This window comes from Aethalodelphis obliquidens, unplaced genomic scaffold (assembly GCF_003676395.1).
Source record: "Aethalodelphis obliquidens isolate GAN/ISIS:26980383/991018 unplaced genomic scaffold, ASM367639v1 scaffold8, whole genome shotgun sequence".
NCBI classification, from domain to species: domain Eukaryota; kingdom Metazoa; phylum Chordata; class Mammalia; order Artiodactyla; family Delphinidae; genus Aethalodelphis; species Aethalodelphis obliquidens.
Window position 1 is genome coordinate 52949393 of NW_020837952.1, and position 14428 is coordinate 52963820.

The 14428-nt window shown below is 50.6% G+C and overlaps 1 protein-coding gene across 1 annotated transcript; it reads left to right on the forward strand.

Moving 5' to 3' along the window:
* The first annotated feature begins 3660 nt into the window (after nucleotides 1-3660).
* LOC113620974 (apolipoprotein L6-like) lies at nucleotides 3661-10896 on the forward strand. Its single transcript, XM_027107495.1, has 4 exons — nucleotides 3661-3805; nucleotides 5798-5927; nucleotides 8364-9189; nucleotides 10045-10896. Exons 2-4 carry the CDS (start codon nucleotides 5845-5847, stop codon nucleotides 10159-10161), a joined length of 1026 nt encoding a protein of 341 aa, XP_026963296.1. The 5' UTR covers nucleotides 3661-3805; nucleotides 5798-5844; the 3' UTR covers nucleotides 10162-10896.
* The last annotated feature ends 3532 nt before the right edge of the window (nucleotides 10897-14428 follow it).

Sequence of the window (14428 nt, forward strand, 5' to 3'; positions counted from 1 at the left end):
AACTGCACCCTCAGACGATGCTAAGGGCCCCCATGTTCGAACATGCATCCCATGAAGAAGCATGTGACTCAGACACACGTGCACAGAACCCCAGTCACCTCCACTTCTCCCCACCTCCAATCAGCCTGCCCCATGCCTAGGAGCATCCTGCTTCTTTATCCCATAAATATCTCGAGACCCTCGCATTCAGGGAGGCAGAGCTGAGATTTGCTCTGTCTCCTCGGTTGGCTGCCTGGTGAATAAACTCTTTTTCTCTGTTGCAAACCTCGCCATAGTCAGGCAAACGAACCTGGCTTGGTAACAACTTTACCCAAAAGAGCGTGTTTTACATGCAAGAGACGGAGTTTCCCTGAGGCCAGTTTGTTTCTTCTCAGCAGGTTGGGGACCCTTGAGGAAGGTTAGGTGAGTTTCGGAAATGAAGCAACTCCACTTCGTGGTCATCTGGGCTACAGGGCGCACTTTTTGTCTCACCGCAGAAGCAGGTCTCCTGCAGGTGACAGATGACTCGCTCACCCAGCATCTCTTGGGGCGATGGTTTCATAAGAGTCTCTATAGTAAATACCCCTCAGGCCAATACCCCTCCTCTCTGAGGAGAGGCCACGATATCTGATGTGTTGCCTGGGAAAACAGCATGGAGGCCCAGATGGCCAGGCGGCCTGGGGTTCGCCAACCCCACCTCCAGGACATTTTCTGGTCAGAGTGTCCCCAGGTATAGGAGGCCAGGGTGCCAGGGCTGCAAAGGCCCCTACGGGTCCCACCTCAGGGCCCTCCAGCCTCTCACTCCTGCTCACAGGGCCAGGGAAGGCAGTCAGCCCCGACCCCAAAGACCAAGCCTGGCTGGGTGGGTACTCCTCCTGTAAAGCAAAGCCCCAAGTGTGGCCTCAGGGGGGCTGGGGAGAGGGCCTAGCACCTCTGTTCATATAAACGTGAACAAACCACGCGGCCCCTGGTTCCAGCTTGCGCGCACGCACGCGCACACACACACACACACACACACGCTCAAATCTCAGCCCATGACTGCATGAGAGGCTATTCCCCCAGACACAAGATGTAGAACTGGGGTTGCCATTTCTTAGTTGTGTGACCATGGGGAAACCCACTCTCTTGAGGTCTCAGTTTCCTCATCTGAAAAATGGGAGAGTCAGGACCACAGTCCTGTGTCTCAAATCAATGGGGCCAGCTGTGTTTCAGAGTTTCCAATCTGGGGGATTTTAGGAAAGGTCCAGATATTATATATTATGTAACGTCCCCAGAAGCCCTCTTGTAGTGTAAACCGTAAAGCTGGGCTTTTGTTGTTCTTGTTGGTAACGCAAATGCCTGACTTAAGCTTTTTTTTTTTTTGCGGTACGCGGTCCTCTCACTGCCGTGGCCTCTCCCGTCGCGGAGCACAGGCTCCGGACGCGCAGGCCCAGCGCCCATGGCTCACGGGCCCAGCCGCTCCGCGGCACGCGGGATCCTCCTGGACCGGGGCACGAACCCGCGTCCCCTGCATCGGCAGGCGGACCCCCAGCCACTGCGCCACCAGGGAAGCCCCTGACTTAAGCTTTGATTGCTGAGGCATCCTCGACCAAGATGGTGATCTTGAATAAACACATTGCCAGCCCCAGGGTTAAATAAAAAGCCAGCCACCTCCCCTGCTGAGGCTCCTCGGTTTTAGAGATCTTGGTTGATTTTAATCACTGATGATTTGGGACACTTGTTCTCAAGCTTTAAATTTCCCCTCGTATGTTTTAAATTCACCGATAAAAGTGAACCCTGGAACACTTAGGGTCCCCACTCTCCACCCCAGGATAAGCAGAACCCCAGGCCCTGCTACTCTCTCTCCCTCTCTCTCTCTTTCCTCCCTTCCCCACCTTGACCCCCTCCCCTACCCCCCATGTGGCCCAGATGTGTCATATCATTTCCAGGTCCTGTAAGTAATAACCTTTTATTTAATTAATTAATTTATTAAAAAATTTTCTTTTATGTAATTTCCAGGTTCTATAAGTCATAAACCCTTATTTACTTTTAAGTTTTCTGATGATTATTGCTGAAGGGTGTCTTGCAATCATGAGAATGTTGGGGGCCAGTCCAACCACAATATTGGTTATTAGAAACTGAGAGCAGCCCCGAACACCCTCCTTGGTCAAACACTAGGCATATTTCTTCAGGGAAACTTGAATATTCAAATGAAGGGGGAGGCATCAAAACTAGACACTTGCACCAGTGCAGGTCAGGTTCTACCACCAAATGAATTATGAAAAAATGTTTCCATTTTCAGAGCCTTTATGAATTTCATTCACAGTTACAGAAAAGAGGTCTTAGGCTTTAAGGTCACCCACCTCGGAGGGCGGATGACAGCACTCGGAAGGCGGATGACAGCACTCGTGGCAGTGAAGCTGAGCAGGGCCCTGGGGGGCTCCCGGGCACGGAAGCCTTTTTTGTTTCTTGTTTGTAGGGAATAGACCCCAGCCTCCAGTGACCTTCCCTGAGTCCCAAAGGGCAGATTCAAACAGCCGCTAATCAGGGAAGGGAGGGGATGCAGAGACAAGGAAGGGGCAGCTAAGAAACAATAGTGCAGCCTCGGGGCAGGGTCCTCAAGGGATACCTATAACAATACCTTTGAGCTCTTCTATAGAACTAAAACCCCCAACAAATAGAAGAAGTTCTCTTCATTCCAGAGAAGATCACAGTTTGATAACCTGGAAACTCATCAGCAGACCACCTGAGGCCAGATTAAAGGAGTGAAGGCCCTGCGCATGCGCACACCCGGATCCTTATCTGCAGCCCTGCCCTTGAACCACTGCTATAAAACTCCTCACCAGATCCTCCCCGGTTGGGACACACAGCTGTCTTTTTTTGTATTTTTTTGGTTTTTTGCGGTACGCGGGCCTCTCACTGTTGTGGCCTCTCCTGTTGTGGACCACAGGCTCCGGACGCGCAGGCTCAGCGGCCATGGCTCGCGAGCCCAGCCGCTCCGCGGCATGTGGGATCTTCCCGGACCGGGGCACGAACCCGCGTCCCCTGCATTAGCAGGCGGACTCTCAACCACTACGCCACCAGGGAAGCCACGGGACACACAGTTTTGAGGGGCATAAGTGTCCCCCTTTGCCTGGCAAAACAATAAAGTTATTCTTTTCTACTTCACCCAAAACTCTGTCTCTGAGGTTTGATTCAGCACCGGTGCCCAGAGGCTGAGTTTTCGGCATCAGCAGGGGCGTTGATGCCTTTGTTGGGCATTGCTTCCTCGCAGGACGTTCCCTTGCTTGCTCCGGGGCTCCTCAACATAGCTCTCCCTCACAAGGGCTAGTTTAATAAATACCCATTTAACAGATGGGGAATTGAGGCCAAGGGCAGTTGAGGCACTGGCCCACAGTGACAGCACTCCAGGTGGTCTGCTCGACTTGAGTCCTTGCAGGACGTAACCACCCTTGTTCTGCCCTTGGCACAGCTAGGACCAGGAGTGGAGAGACTCAGGCCTGACTTGGATTCAGCTGTCCACTTAGTTGCACGTCTATTAGAGAAAGAAGCAGAAAGGAATGTAGAAGTTCAAGCCATTTCGCAATAAGCGCCAGGGTCTTCCCGAAAGAGCTGCCTTGGGCATTGGCATTTCTGTGCCTGACTCACTGAACTTGGACCCAGTTTTGCAATCAGAGCCTCGGGCCTTTCCCCTAGTGAGAAGAACCAGCTAGAGGCTCTGCACTTCGTCTTTGTCTTCCTGCAGCCCAGACGCTCACAGCCCCCTGCTGGACCAGAGGCCTCCGGAGAGGAGAGAGCAGAAGGCCCTCGGAACCTGAGGCCACAGTGAGAGCTTCACTGAGAACAGGTGGGACAGCACACCCAGGAGGAAGGCTGATTTGGGGCCTCTAGAGGACAATGTGCCCAAGGGGTTGGCCACCTACACTTGGTTTGGGAAAAAGAGCTGTTGTCAGGAACCCCCCAGGGGTTCACATCCCCATCCAGCCAGTTCCTAATGTGAGACTGGGTCTGAAGTTCAGCTTCGTTACTTGATAAATCAGGATAGAAATCTCTCCTTCAGGAGTATTTGAAGTTTAAATAAAAGCATGATTAAGCATATGATTAGACCAACCAAGTTGTGTCTTCCGCTCCATTGGCTGGGGACCCCAGGATCCTAGACAGAGAGAGAGAGAGCCTGGACCCCAGAAAGGAGGAGACGGCATGGGCCAAGGCATTTCCCTAGACGTTCTCGGCAGGACTGGTTTAGGGCTGTCATCTTTGTAGGAAAAATGCTGAATGAGTTGTCTCAAAATTGCAACCTGCAGTGTTTCTTGGGTTGTAGGTTTTTTTAGTGTAGTTTGGGAGTAGGGGGTGTTGGTGATGAAGATTAAGAGGATTATCTAAAGCTGTGTTTCAGAGTAACCGACTTTTCTGACGCTGATGGGGTGCATGAGGGACCTGGTTTGCAGGCAAAGGGGCAGAATACAGTGGAGCTGAAGTCTCCCAAAACTGCAAAGAGAAACTCATAAAAAAAAGCTCTCATATGAGAATAACATCTCTAATCCTCTCCCATCATTTCCAACCCTCTCCCAACATAACATCCTCTGACATCCACTGAGAGAAGGTCAGTAGCGAGGGGATGGAACCTGATGGGACCAAAGGGTTCCCCACTGTCACTATAGCCCTTCATCTGATAAGACTAATATGAAATATGGGGGAAGTTTTAGGGGGTGCTGGTAAAGAATGGGGCTCCCCCAGGGTTTCTCAGCCTCAGTACCACTGACATTTTGGGCTGGACCATTCTTTGCTGTGGGGGCCGTCCTGTGCATTGTAGGGTGTCAAGCATCGCTGGCCTCTACCCACTAGATGCCAGTAGCAGTGCCTCCACCTGAACGTCTACAGGCATTACCAATATCCCCTGGGGAGGAAACACGCCCCTGATTGAGATCTACCATTCTAGACCTGGCTGGGCTCCCCCACTTACCAAGTGCATGTTTTGTAGTGTATTCCTATAATGAAATACTACATAGCAATCTTTTTTTTTTTTTAATTTATTTTTGGCTGCGTTGGGTCTTCGTTGCTGCACGCGGGCTTCCTCTAGTTGCGGTGAGCGGGGGCAACTCTTCGTTGAGGTGCACGGGCTTCTCATTGTGGTGGCCTCTCTTGTTGTGGAGCACGGGCTCTAGGCACATGGGCTTCACTAATTTTGGCACATGGGCTCAGTAGTTGTGGCTCGCAGGCTCTAGAGCGCAGGCTCAGTAGTTGCGGCGCAAGGGCTTAGTTGCTCTGCGGCACGTGGGATCTTCCGGGACCAGGGCTCGAACCCGTGTCCCTTGCATTGGCAGGCAGATTCTTAACCACTGCGCCACCAGAGAAGCCCATGGTAAACATTTTTAAAGCTACTGAACGTTTTTAAAACCACGACAACATGAAAGAATTTCACAGACGTTGTGTGGAGCGAAAGAAACCGAACAAATGACTCAATTGACATGAAGTTCAAGACCAGGCAAACTAATCAATGGTTATGGAAATCAGGATAGTGGTTACCTCCCCCCCGCCCCGGGCCGGGTGCACATTGACCACCAGGGGGTTAAGGGAATCTTCTGTTCTCTATCTTGGTCTGGGAGGTGATGACTCAGGTGTGTAATGTCAGAATGTATTGAGTTGACGACTTCCTTTTGAGTATTTATCCTATATAAGCTCCACCTCAACATAAAATGTAAAAACTGCAGTTTGCAAATATTTTGTACATTGTGTGTTTATTATCATCTTGATTCCGCACCGTCTAAAATCCCTCCATCCTTGAATTTCATATGGTTTCATGGCCCCTGCAGTAAACTTGGTTTCTGTTTCCAACCAGAAAATCCTTTGACGTGTGACGACAGCTCTCATTCTCCCACAGGCAAAATGAACACGGATTTGATGCCGCAGAATCTGCTGGACACCCAGGCAGGGAAAGCATTACGCAAGGCTGGTGTCAGTCTGCAAAGGTAAAACCCAGAGCGCTTTTTCCTTGGGGAAAGGGCTACTTCTGCAGAAATGTTTAGGCAGCCTCATGACACGCGACAGACGTGTTCCAAGGGCATCAGCCATAAAGTATGCCCTGCCCTCCAACTGGTCTCCATTACGTATATATGTCTCCCAGGGGAAAAAATATTCCACTGGCTACATTAAATATTTTGGAGCACGAGTCAAGTTCTTGTCGGGTACATGACATTGGGTAATAGGACTCTGAGGCCAGAAACTGCCCTTTCGGGCCTCACCTCTCTGAGGTTCATGTATCACCAAAAAGACCCTTTAGTGTTACTGCATTCATGAATTTAAGCCCAAGTGTCCATTCATCAGCAGATATAGCATCACCAGCCCAATATGGACAATCAACAAATGTCTGCTGAGGGAATTAGGTGTCACAGAACTCGATTGCAATTTTCACTGTGTCAGGAGGCATCATTACCTAATGCGGGATGCATTTAGTTTAATTTAAAAACACAAGAAGGGAATTCCCTGGCGATCCAGTGGTTAGGACTCGGTGCTCTCACTGCTGGGGCCCTGAGTTTGATCCCTGGTCGGGGAACAAAGATCCCACAAAACACACACACACACACACACACACACACACACACACACACACACGAAGCCAAGCTCCTGTTAGCTACCAACCACGTGAAAGACAAAACTTCACAGTGAATGCAAAGTGGCGTTATTGATCTTTTTTTTTTCCTTTGGAATTTTATTTTATTTATTTTTTTTACAGCAGGTTCTTATTAGTTATCTCTTTTATACATAGTAGTGTATATATGTCAATCCCAATCTCCCAGTTCATCCCACCACCACCACCCCGCTTTCCCCCCCGCGCTGTCGATCTTTGCAGGTACAAATCTCTCTGTTGTTTCTCTTCGTCCCTGCAAACCTGAGGAAGCAGAGAGATCAGGGTGGGCTGCATGGTGGCGTCTGTGAAGCTGGGGGTCTCTCAGCAGGGTTACCCTCCCTGCTGCCATCCGCCCCATCCCCACTGCAAGTCCCGGGGTACTTTTTCCTCTGTCAACTGATTTATGGCTACTGGTTAACTGACAACTGGGCCTAAATTAATTACTTCATTAACACTAAAGGCTTCCTTGGTAGTATATTTGGTTTCTAACCTTTTCCATTGAGGAACTGTGTGTGTGTGTGTGTGTGTGTGTGTGTGTGTGAAGAGAGATTAAAAGGCATGTGTATATATACCTCAGTGAGGAATTCCTCACATCAACTGTCCCGATGAGAGGACAGGGAGCTCTGAGTCCCCATTCAAAGCTGCAGGTCAACCTCACACCTTCTTTTGGGTGAGAGCCCTGCCCCGCTCTGGGCTTCTGTTCCCTCCACAGAAAAGTAAAATAGGAAGCTTAGATCTTCCCTAGGGCTCCTTCCAGCTCTGACACCCTCCTGTGCGCAGGGAATCTGTGTTATCACCAGGCCTCCTCAGCTCGCCCTGAAGGCAATGCACCCGGGGCCCTGGGCACCAGGAAAGTTCCTGAAGGAGAGGGCTTTGTTCTCCCCCGAGACTGCTGTCCCGTGAAAGCCACACTCAGCTGGGCTGGCAAAAATCCCTCAGGACTGCCTACTGTGAGAAGACGGGGGAAGGGGCTGGGTCCTTTTGTTCCTGATTTCTCCCGTGAAGAACCAGTTCTGCTCGAGAGAGCAAGGAGAGCTGGCCAGGTGCCAAGGAGAACATTCAGAGCTTTAGCAGTCATTTCTCTCAGCCCTCTCAGTGTGCAACTCCGGAGGCACAGCAGAGCACTGAATTCAAGTTCATCAAAGTGGAGACTTCCCCGGCGCTCCAATGGTTAAGACTCTGCGCTTCCCCTGCAGGGGGCAAGGGTTGGATCCCTGGTCCGGGGAACTAAGATCCCACAAGCTGAAAAAAAACCAAGGTCATCAAAGTGGGGGATGCATTATACAATATGGTGCCTCTTCCCCCTCACTCACCTCTACGCGTACAGGACTCCCAACCTCCGGCCCAACAGCTGGACTCTGCTTCCTCCTGTTTTTCCCAGCCCTCTCCCTCCCGGCAATTCGTCCCAGGTTCCTTATCTTGACTTGGATCCTTGCATTTCCCACTGCTCCTCCTCGTGACAGTTCCCATAGCCTCTTTGAACAAGGTTGAAAAAGTCCCTCAGCACTAATCCACCTCTTCCATCTCTTGGCCAGGGCTACGTTTCTCCCATTTCCCTCCAGATCCCCCTCTTATGTGCTCTCTTCAGGGAACCAGCAGCTCCCAGCAATGCTCTGGGACTTTTCACAGTTGAGTTAGAGGGAACAGAGATGCTAGGAAGATGCAGGGAGGATTGAAAGTCTGGAGGGGCAAGAACATCCAGAAACCACGTGGGCTTGACTATGAATTTGGCTTTCCCATCCGGGAGACTGAACATCTTTATTTCACTCATCCACAGGGACGAAGATGACATTCTTCCATATGAAGATGTGGAGTGGCAAGATGGTGACCTGTCAGCTGAAGAAAGAATATTTTTGGAAGAGTTTCCCATCTTGAAAGGGGAGCTGGAAGTGCGCATCAGAAAGCTTCATACCCTTGCAGACCAGGTCGACACAACCCACAGAACACTCACCAAGACCAGCATAGTAGCCAATTCCATCGCTGTGGTCTCAGAAGTCATGAGCATCCTGGGCTTGGTCCTCGCTCCGGCAGTAGCAGGAGGAAGCCTGGTACTCTCCGCTGCTGGTAGAGTTTTGGGGAAAGCAGGGGAGGTCACCAGCATCTTGACCAACGTTCTGGAACGCTTTCACAGTCAAGAAGCCCAAGCTTATGTCGGTAGCCTAGTGCCCACCCGTGCCCAAGAGGTCAGGGGAGCTGGGGCAGCCTATGTCTTGGCTGCCGGAAAGGTGGTCCAGGATTGTGAAAGCACCGTCAAGGATATCCGGAAGAGCATCCGTGCCTTTCAGATAGCCAGGGCCAACCCGCGCCTGGCCGCTGCCGCCAAGAATCTCCTGACCACTGGCCAAGTCTCAGCCCGGAAGAGCAGGCAGGTGCAAAGGTCTTTTGAAGGTACCACGCTGGTGATGAAAACAAAGGCTCGCTTGCTGGGTACTGCAATGGCTGGCTTCTCCCTGAGCGTGGTCTTGGCCTCCCTCCTGAAGGACTGGAAACAGCTGAAGGAGGGAACAAAATCAGAGCTTGCGGAAGAGCTAAGGGCGCAGGCTTGGGAGCTGGAAAGGAAGCTGACAGAATTCACCCAGTGCTATGAGAGCCTGCAGCAGAAGGTGAGGCTGTGGTTTCCCTTGTGGGTGGGGCTGGAGGAGGGGGAAGCTTTAACTGGCGCTTATGGGCACCAGGGTTTATGGGAAGGGTGATGAGGAAGCCAGTGTGTGTGTGTGGAGTTTGCATGGATGTTCCCAAGGACATGGGGTGTCTGGTGGCCCTGAAGGTCCAAACGGTATCATGTTCATCTTGGAGATAGTGGCATCAGTCCTGGAGAGACCTGGTCATGCCTTCTGTCTCTCCCTCGGTGCTCCTTGAGGTCCATGTGCTGGGCAGAGGGTCTTCCCAGTTGTACAGAACAGGACACTGAGCCACAGGGAGTGTTATGGACTGAAACGTGTCCCCCTAACATTTATATGTAGAAGCCCTAAGCCCCAAGGTGACTTTTTGGAGATGGGGGTTTGGGGAGGTGATTTGGATTGAATGAGTTTGTAGGGGTGGGGCCATAATCCTAGGGGACTGGTGTCCTTGTAAGAGGAGGAGGAAATACAGAGGGCTCTCTCTTTCTCTGCTGCACTGGCACAGAGGAAAGGCCCTGTGAGGATGAAGCGAGAAGGCAGTGGTCTGCAAGCCAGGGAGAGTCCTCACCGGGAGCTCGATCGGCCAGCACCCGGATCTGAGGCTCGCAGCCTCCAGAACTATGAGAAAATACATTTTTGCTGTTTCATCCCCCAGACTGTGGTGTTCGTCAGCGAGCTTATGCAACTTGCCAAATGCTTGCAACTATGTGGAGGGAGAGTCAGGATGACAGCCCGGGAGCCTGACCTCTGCGCCCGGGCATGGATCTCCACACCATGCTGCCTGGGAGCCTTCTGTAGCTTTCCTTTGATTGGTGTGTGTGTGTGTGTGTTTTCCAGAAACTCTCCCAAGAAAAAAAGCCTGTGAGCTCATCTTCGGAAGGAACCATGGGGACTGTACCTCTGCCACCAGGGAAAGCAGGATCCCAGGGGACAGGAGAGGATGAAGACAATTGAGCCCAGGGGTCTCTGAGTGGAAGAAAAGGGGACCACGGCGGTGGTGGGGCAAGGTTGGCAGAGGCAATGCCTGGAGACTCAGCAGCTGACAGGTCTACAAGGGTGTTGAGGGCACTGTCAGTGGTGAGTGTCACACTGTAAGTTAAGGGAGGTCAGCCTGTCCCATCCCTCCCTCCTTCATGTGTGTAACTCATTTCCTGGACCCCTTCACCGCCCCTGCTCCCTCCCTCGCATGCAGAGTCAGCCCATGTGAAACGTGTATTATTTGACCCCAGGCCCTGTATTAAGTGCTGACACCAGATGGAAGGGCTCTGGGAATGAAGGGTATGCTGGGTTCTCTCTTTTGTATCAACTCAGCTTGTGTTGGCCCTCTGTCCTCCCCCTCCCCGACCTGGGCAGTAATCGCTGGAGAAGATCCTGGGTTTGCACATAAAAGGATGTCACCGCAACCTGCTCGGCCTGATTCCCATCAGGAAGGAGCCCCTCCATCCTCCCCACAACAGAAGTTCTTGGGCTCCTCAAGACACAGGAACCTGTAGGAACTCTCCTGGCTTCCCCGTTCACCCATCTTACACCTATTTTTTTCTTTTCTATGTTTCAGCTGCTATTTTAAAAGTAGTGTATGGACATTCAGTACAACTTTTTAAAATACAGGAAACTAAAGAATAGGGGGAAAGGGGCTTCCCTGGTGGCGCAGTGGTTGAGAGTTCGCCTGCCGATGCAGGGGACACGAGTTCGTGCCCCGGTCCGGGAGGATCCCATATGCTGCGGAGCGGCTGGGCCCGTGAGCCATGGCCGCTGAGCCTGCGCGTCCGGAGCCTGTGCTCCGCAACGGGAGAGGCCACAACAGTGAGAGGGTGCTGGTATTTTGGTGGAGAATTTTCTTTCTGTGTTTTTCTTGCTTTGGACAGTACTGCCTGCTGGGGACCCTCTCTCAAGGCTACATTGTAGAGTAGATTTTTTTTCTGTAACTCACTGAGTTTTCTTTCTCTTGCATTCTCAACTCCCTCATTTGCCTACAGATCTATAACTTTCCATTTTGTTGTTTTCACTTAGCAATGTTTTCTACCCTTCCATGTTTCACAGAGTTTTTATAGACATTACTTTTCCATGTTGCAAAATATTCTCTTGACTGTACCTACAACGCTTTAATTAGACATACATTAGTCATCATTTTGTTAAGTGGCCAAAACCAATTCAAACTGGCCTATGAAAAAGAGAGGAATTTATTGGCTCATGTACTTAAAAAGCTTAGGGGAACAGTGGGCTTCAGGTGCGTGTGGATCCAGAGGCTAAAAATGATGTCATCAAGCATCTGTCTTTCCATTTCTCAGACAGACTTCCGCCACATTCAGGCACCGTGGCCTCAGCACCTCCAGGTGTGCCTGCTGCCAGCTGGGGGACTCCCACATGGAAAGGGGCGGGGCAAAAGTCCAGGGACCCACTCTGACTGGTCAGGACTGGGTCATGTGCCCTTGCTGGTGCTGGTTTCTAGGATGGGCTATGGGAACTCTCTTATGATCTAGGGGTTTTAAGTAGTCACCCCAGGCCGTGTGGTTCCCGCTTCTGTTGCTGTTATAATATTTTCACGAGCATAACAGTAAGTAAACAGCTTTCGCCCCATTTAATGTTGTTCTTTTAGTGTGCGTGAGCATCCTTAAAGTTCCGAATAAACATTGTCAGTAATAATACCTGCACAGGGACTTCCCTGGTGGTCCAGTGGTTAAGAATCTGCCTTCCAACGCAGGGGACGCAGGTTTGATCCCTGGTCAGGGAACTAAGATCCCACATGCCATGGGGCAACTAAGCCTACACGCTGCAACTACTGAGCCCATGGGCTCTGGAGCCCACGTGCCACAACTAGAGAAGCCTGCATGCCGCAACAAAGAGCCCACTCGCCACAATGAAAGATCCCGCATGCTGCAATGAAGATCCAATGCAGCCAAATAAATAAATATTCTTTTTAAATTAACAAATAAAAAAAATAATACCTGCACAAAATACGTAGTCATGAAGCTTGGGGTTTTGTTTGTTTTGTGGAAAGTTTTGAAGAAAAAAAGAAAAGAAGGGATCAGAATGGAAACTCAAGACTCATCTCTGACACTTATTTGCCTGGTCCCATTTCTGAGTTTTGGTTTCTTCAGCCACAAAATAAGTGTAGCCTGAATAAAATCCAGGACTCCTTCTGGGTGTAGATTTGCAGCACCGGGCTCACAGCAATCTGGGAGAAAATACCCTTGACAGAAACTTGAAGAATCCTTACTAATGCTCTGAGCCAGCACCAGAGGGGGTGGGAGAGGCTCAGCTTTCCCTTGTCACCTGCTTCTCTGGTTCCCAGATTCTTCCACAGGGGCAGAAGCTTCTGGAAAAAAGACTTTCCTCTTGCTCCCTCTCTCTGGCCCATACTTCCTGCCTCACAGCCCAAGCAGCTCCTCTGCTCTCTTCCTCCCTGAAATGCTTTCAGCACCCAGCTGCTTCCCTATCAGGATCTACTTCCTGGAAGCACGCTCTTCTCCATCACCTGGAATTCTGGTGAACAAACACCTTCCCCTCCTTTCATCTCCCCACTAGTTAAGTCTTTGCCCTCCTGGCCAAGAGAAGCCCATCAGCTCCCCGTGTTACTCAGGGCAACCCCACACCCACCACTGTCTTCCTCTCTCTTCTGGGTTACGTGGGGTTCTTCCTGAGTGCCCCCGAGGTGGTGCAAGGCCCTCCATCACAGTCAGTCAGGAGTTCTTTTGGCTTTTCTGTGCATGGGTGAGCAGACCCAAGTCTGGTTCCTTCCGTTACTTCCTAACCTTCTAAAAATTAAAAGAAATCAAAATCTTTTAAAGTCCAAAAGAATCAAAGACCAAAATCAAATTCTCTTCTAGAGTCCAATGCAGTTTTTAAAATCAAGAAATCATCCTCCCCAAAGTCTTATTTTGGCCAGTTTCAGCGAATGGCATTCTTTTATTTAAGTTCTTTAATTTAGGAGTAATTTCAAACATACAGAAGAGTTCAAGAATAGTAGAAAGAACTCCCATACGTATCCTTTCACCCAGATTCACAACCATGAACATTTTGTCCCTGTGCCAGTTATCAACGTGTTACTTCTCCGCTCCAAATCCACCCTTAAGGGCACTGCCTGGGACCCAGCGCTGGACCCTCTTGACTGTCCTCCTCTGACAGCTAGCTCTGGGTTAAGCGTTGTCAGTAGAGGGCACACTGCAGGGGAAGGCGTGTGGCCTCTTTCCTTATCCCAGTGGAGCTCAGTCATCAGGTGGACAGCCAGTGAGCTCAACATCAGCCCCAGAGACAACTTCCTATGAGCTCCAAGGATGCCCCAAGTTCAAGATCAGCCCCAGAGGCAATTTCCTGTGAGTTCCCCAAATGCCACAGCCAGCTTCCCAGCTGAGGCTTTCCCTGAAGGTGGCTTCTGCCCAGTTGGATTCCCAGTGTGGTCAACAACAGCCCCCTCTACCTTGTGAGTTTTTGTCTGCCCTCCAATGGGCAGGAATGAGGTGCCCATTCCAGTTTCTCATGCATTTTTCTATTGGACTATTTGTCTTTTTTAAATGGACTTGTTGGAGTTCTTCAAACTTTCTGGATACGGGCCTTGTGATCGTCAGGGGACCATGCAGAAATGAAAATGGAGGTGGAGGCTGGAAATAGGGGTCACGTCAAGTGGACCATAGGGGTCATAGTAAAAAGCCTGGACTTGGACTTGAAAGCCAGGGGCATCCTGAGAAGCATTTCTTGCCACTGAGTTTCTTGCCAAGTTTGATCTAGGACTGGCAACGGCAGAGCTTCCTGGGAGTTTGGTTAGAAATGCAGAATTTCAGGCATCTGAAACTGAATCAGCCATCGGACAAGATCCCTGGGGACTTGTGTGTACATTAAGTCTGAGAAGTGCTGCTCTATGAGGAAGCTGCAGCATCACTGCAGCTGAAAGGGAGGAAAGGGGCAGAGCTGTCCTCGGACATGGTTCTGGTCCAAGGTAAATACACTCTTTCCTCTGACCTGTTCACTATCTGAGCCCTTTTCCTGATGAGAAGGCCAAAATATGTAGGCACCTCCCCTGACCTGGTGATAAGCAGCTATTTTTTTCCTGAGAGCTCTGTCCACTGCCCAGGCAACACTGCAGATGGTGGTCAGCTGTGGCTCAGACCCTTGGAAACACAGCTCAAAGCTGTCTCATCACATCTGCCTCACTTTCCAAAGTTAGAGATGTGTCTTGAAGTTGTGGGGACCCAGCATAGAAGCAAAACGTGCACCAACCTGCATG

What these genes read in the sequence shown, in the direction of transcription:
- LOC113620974 (XM_027107495.1), top strand. Translation starts at nt 5,845, where the DNA reads ATGAACACGGATTTGATGCCGCAGAATCTGCTGGACACCCAGGCAGGG. An exon ending in GCTGGTGTCAGTCTGCAAAG is followed by an intron (nt 5,928 to 8,363) that starts GTAAAACCCAGA and finishes ACTCATCCACAG; the next exon opens with GGACGAAGATGACATTCTTC. An exon ending in ATGAGAGCCTGCAGCAGAAG is followed by an intron (nt 9,190 to 10,044) that starts GTGAGGCTGTGG and finishes TGTGTTTTCCAG; the next exon opens with AAACTCTCCCAAGAAAAAAA.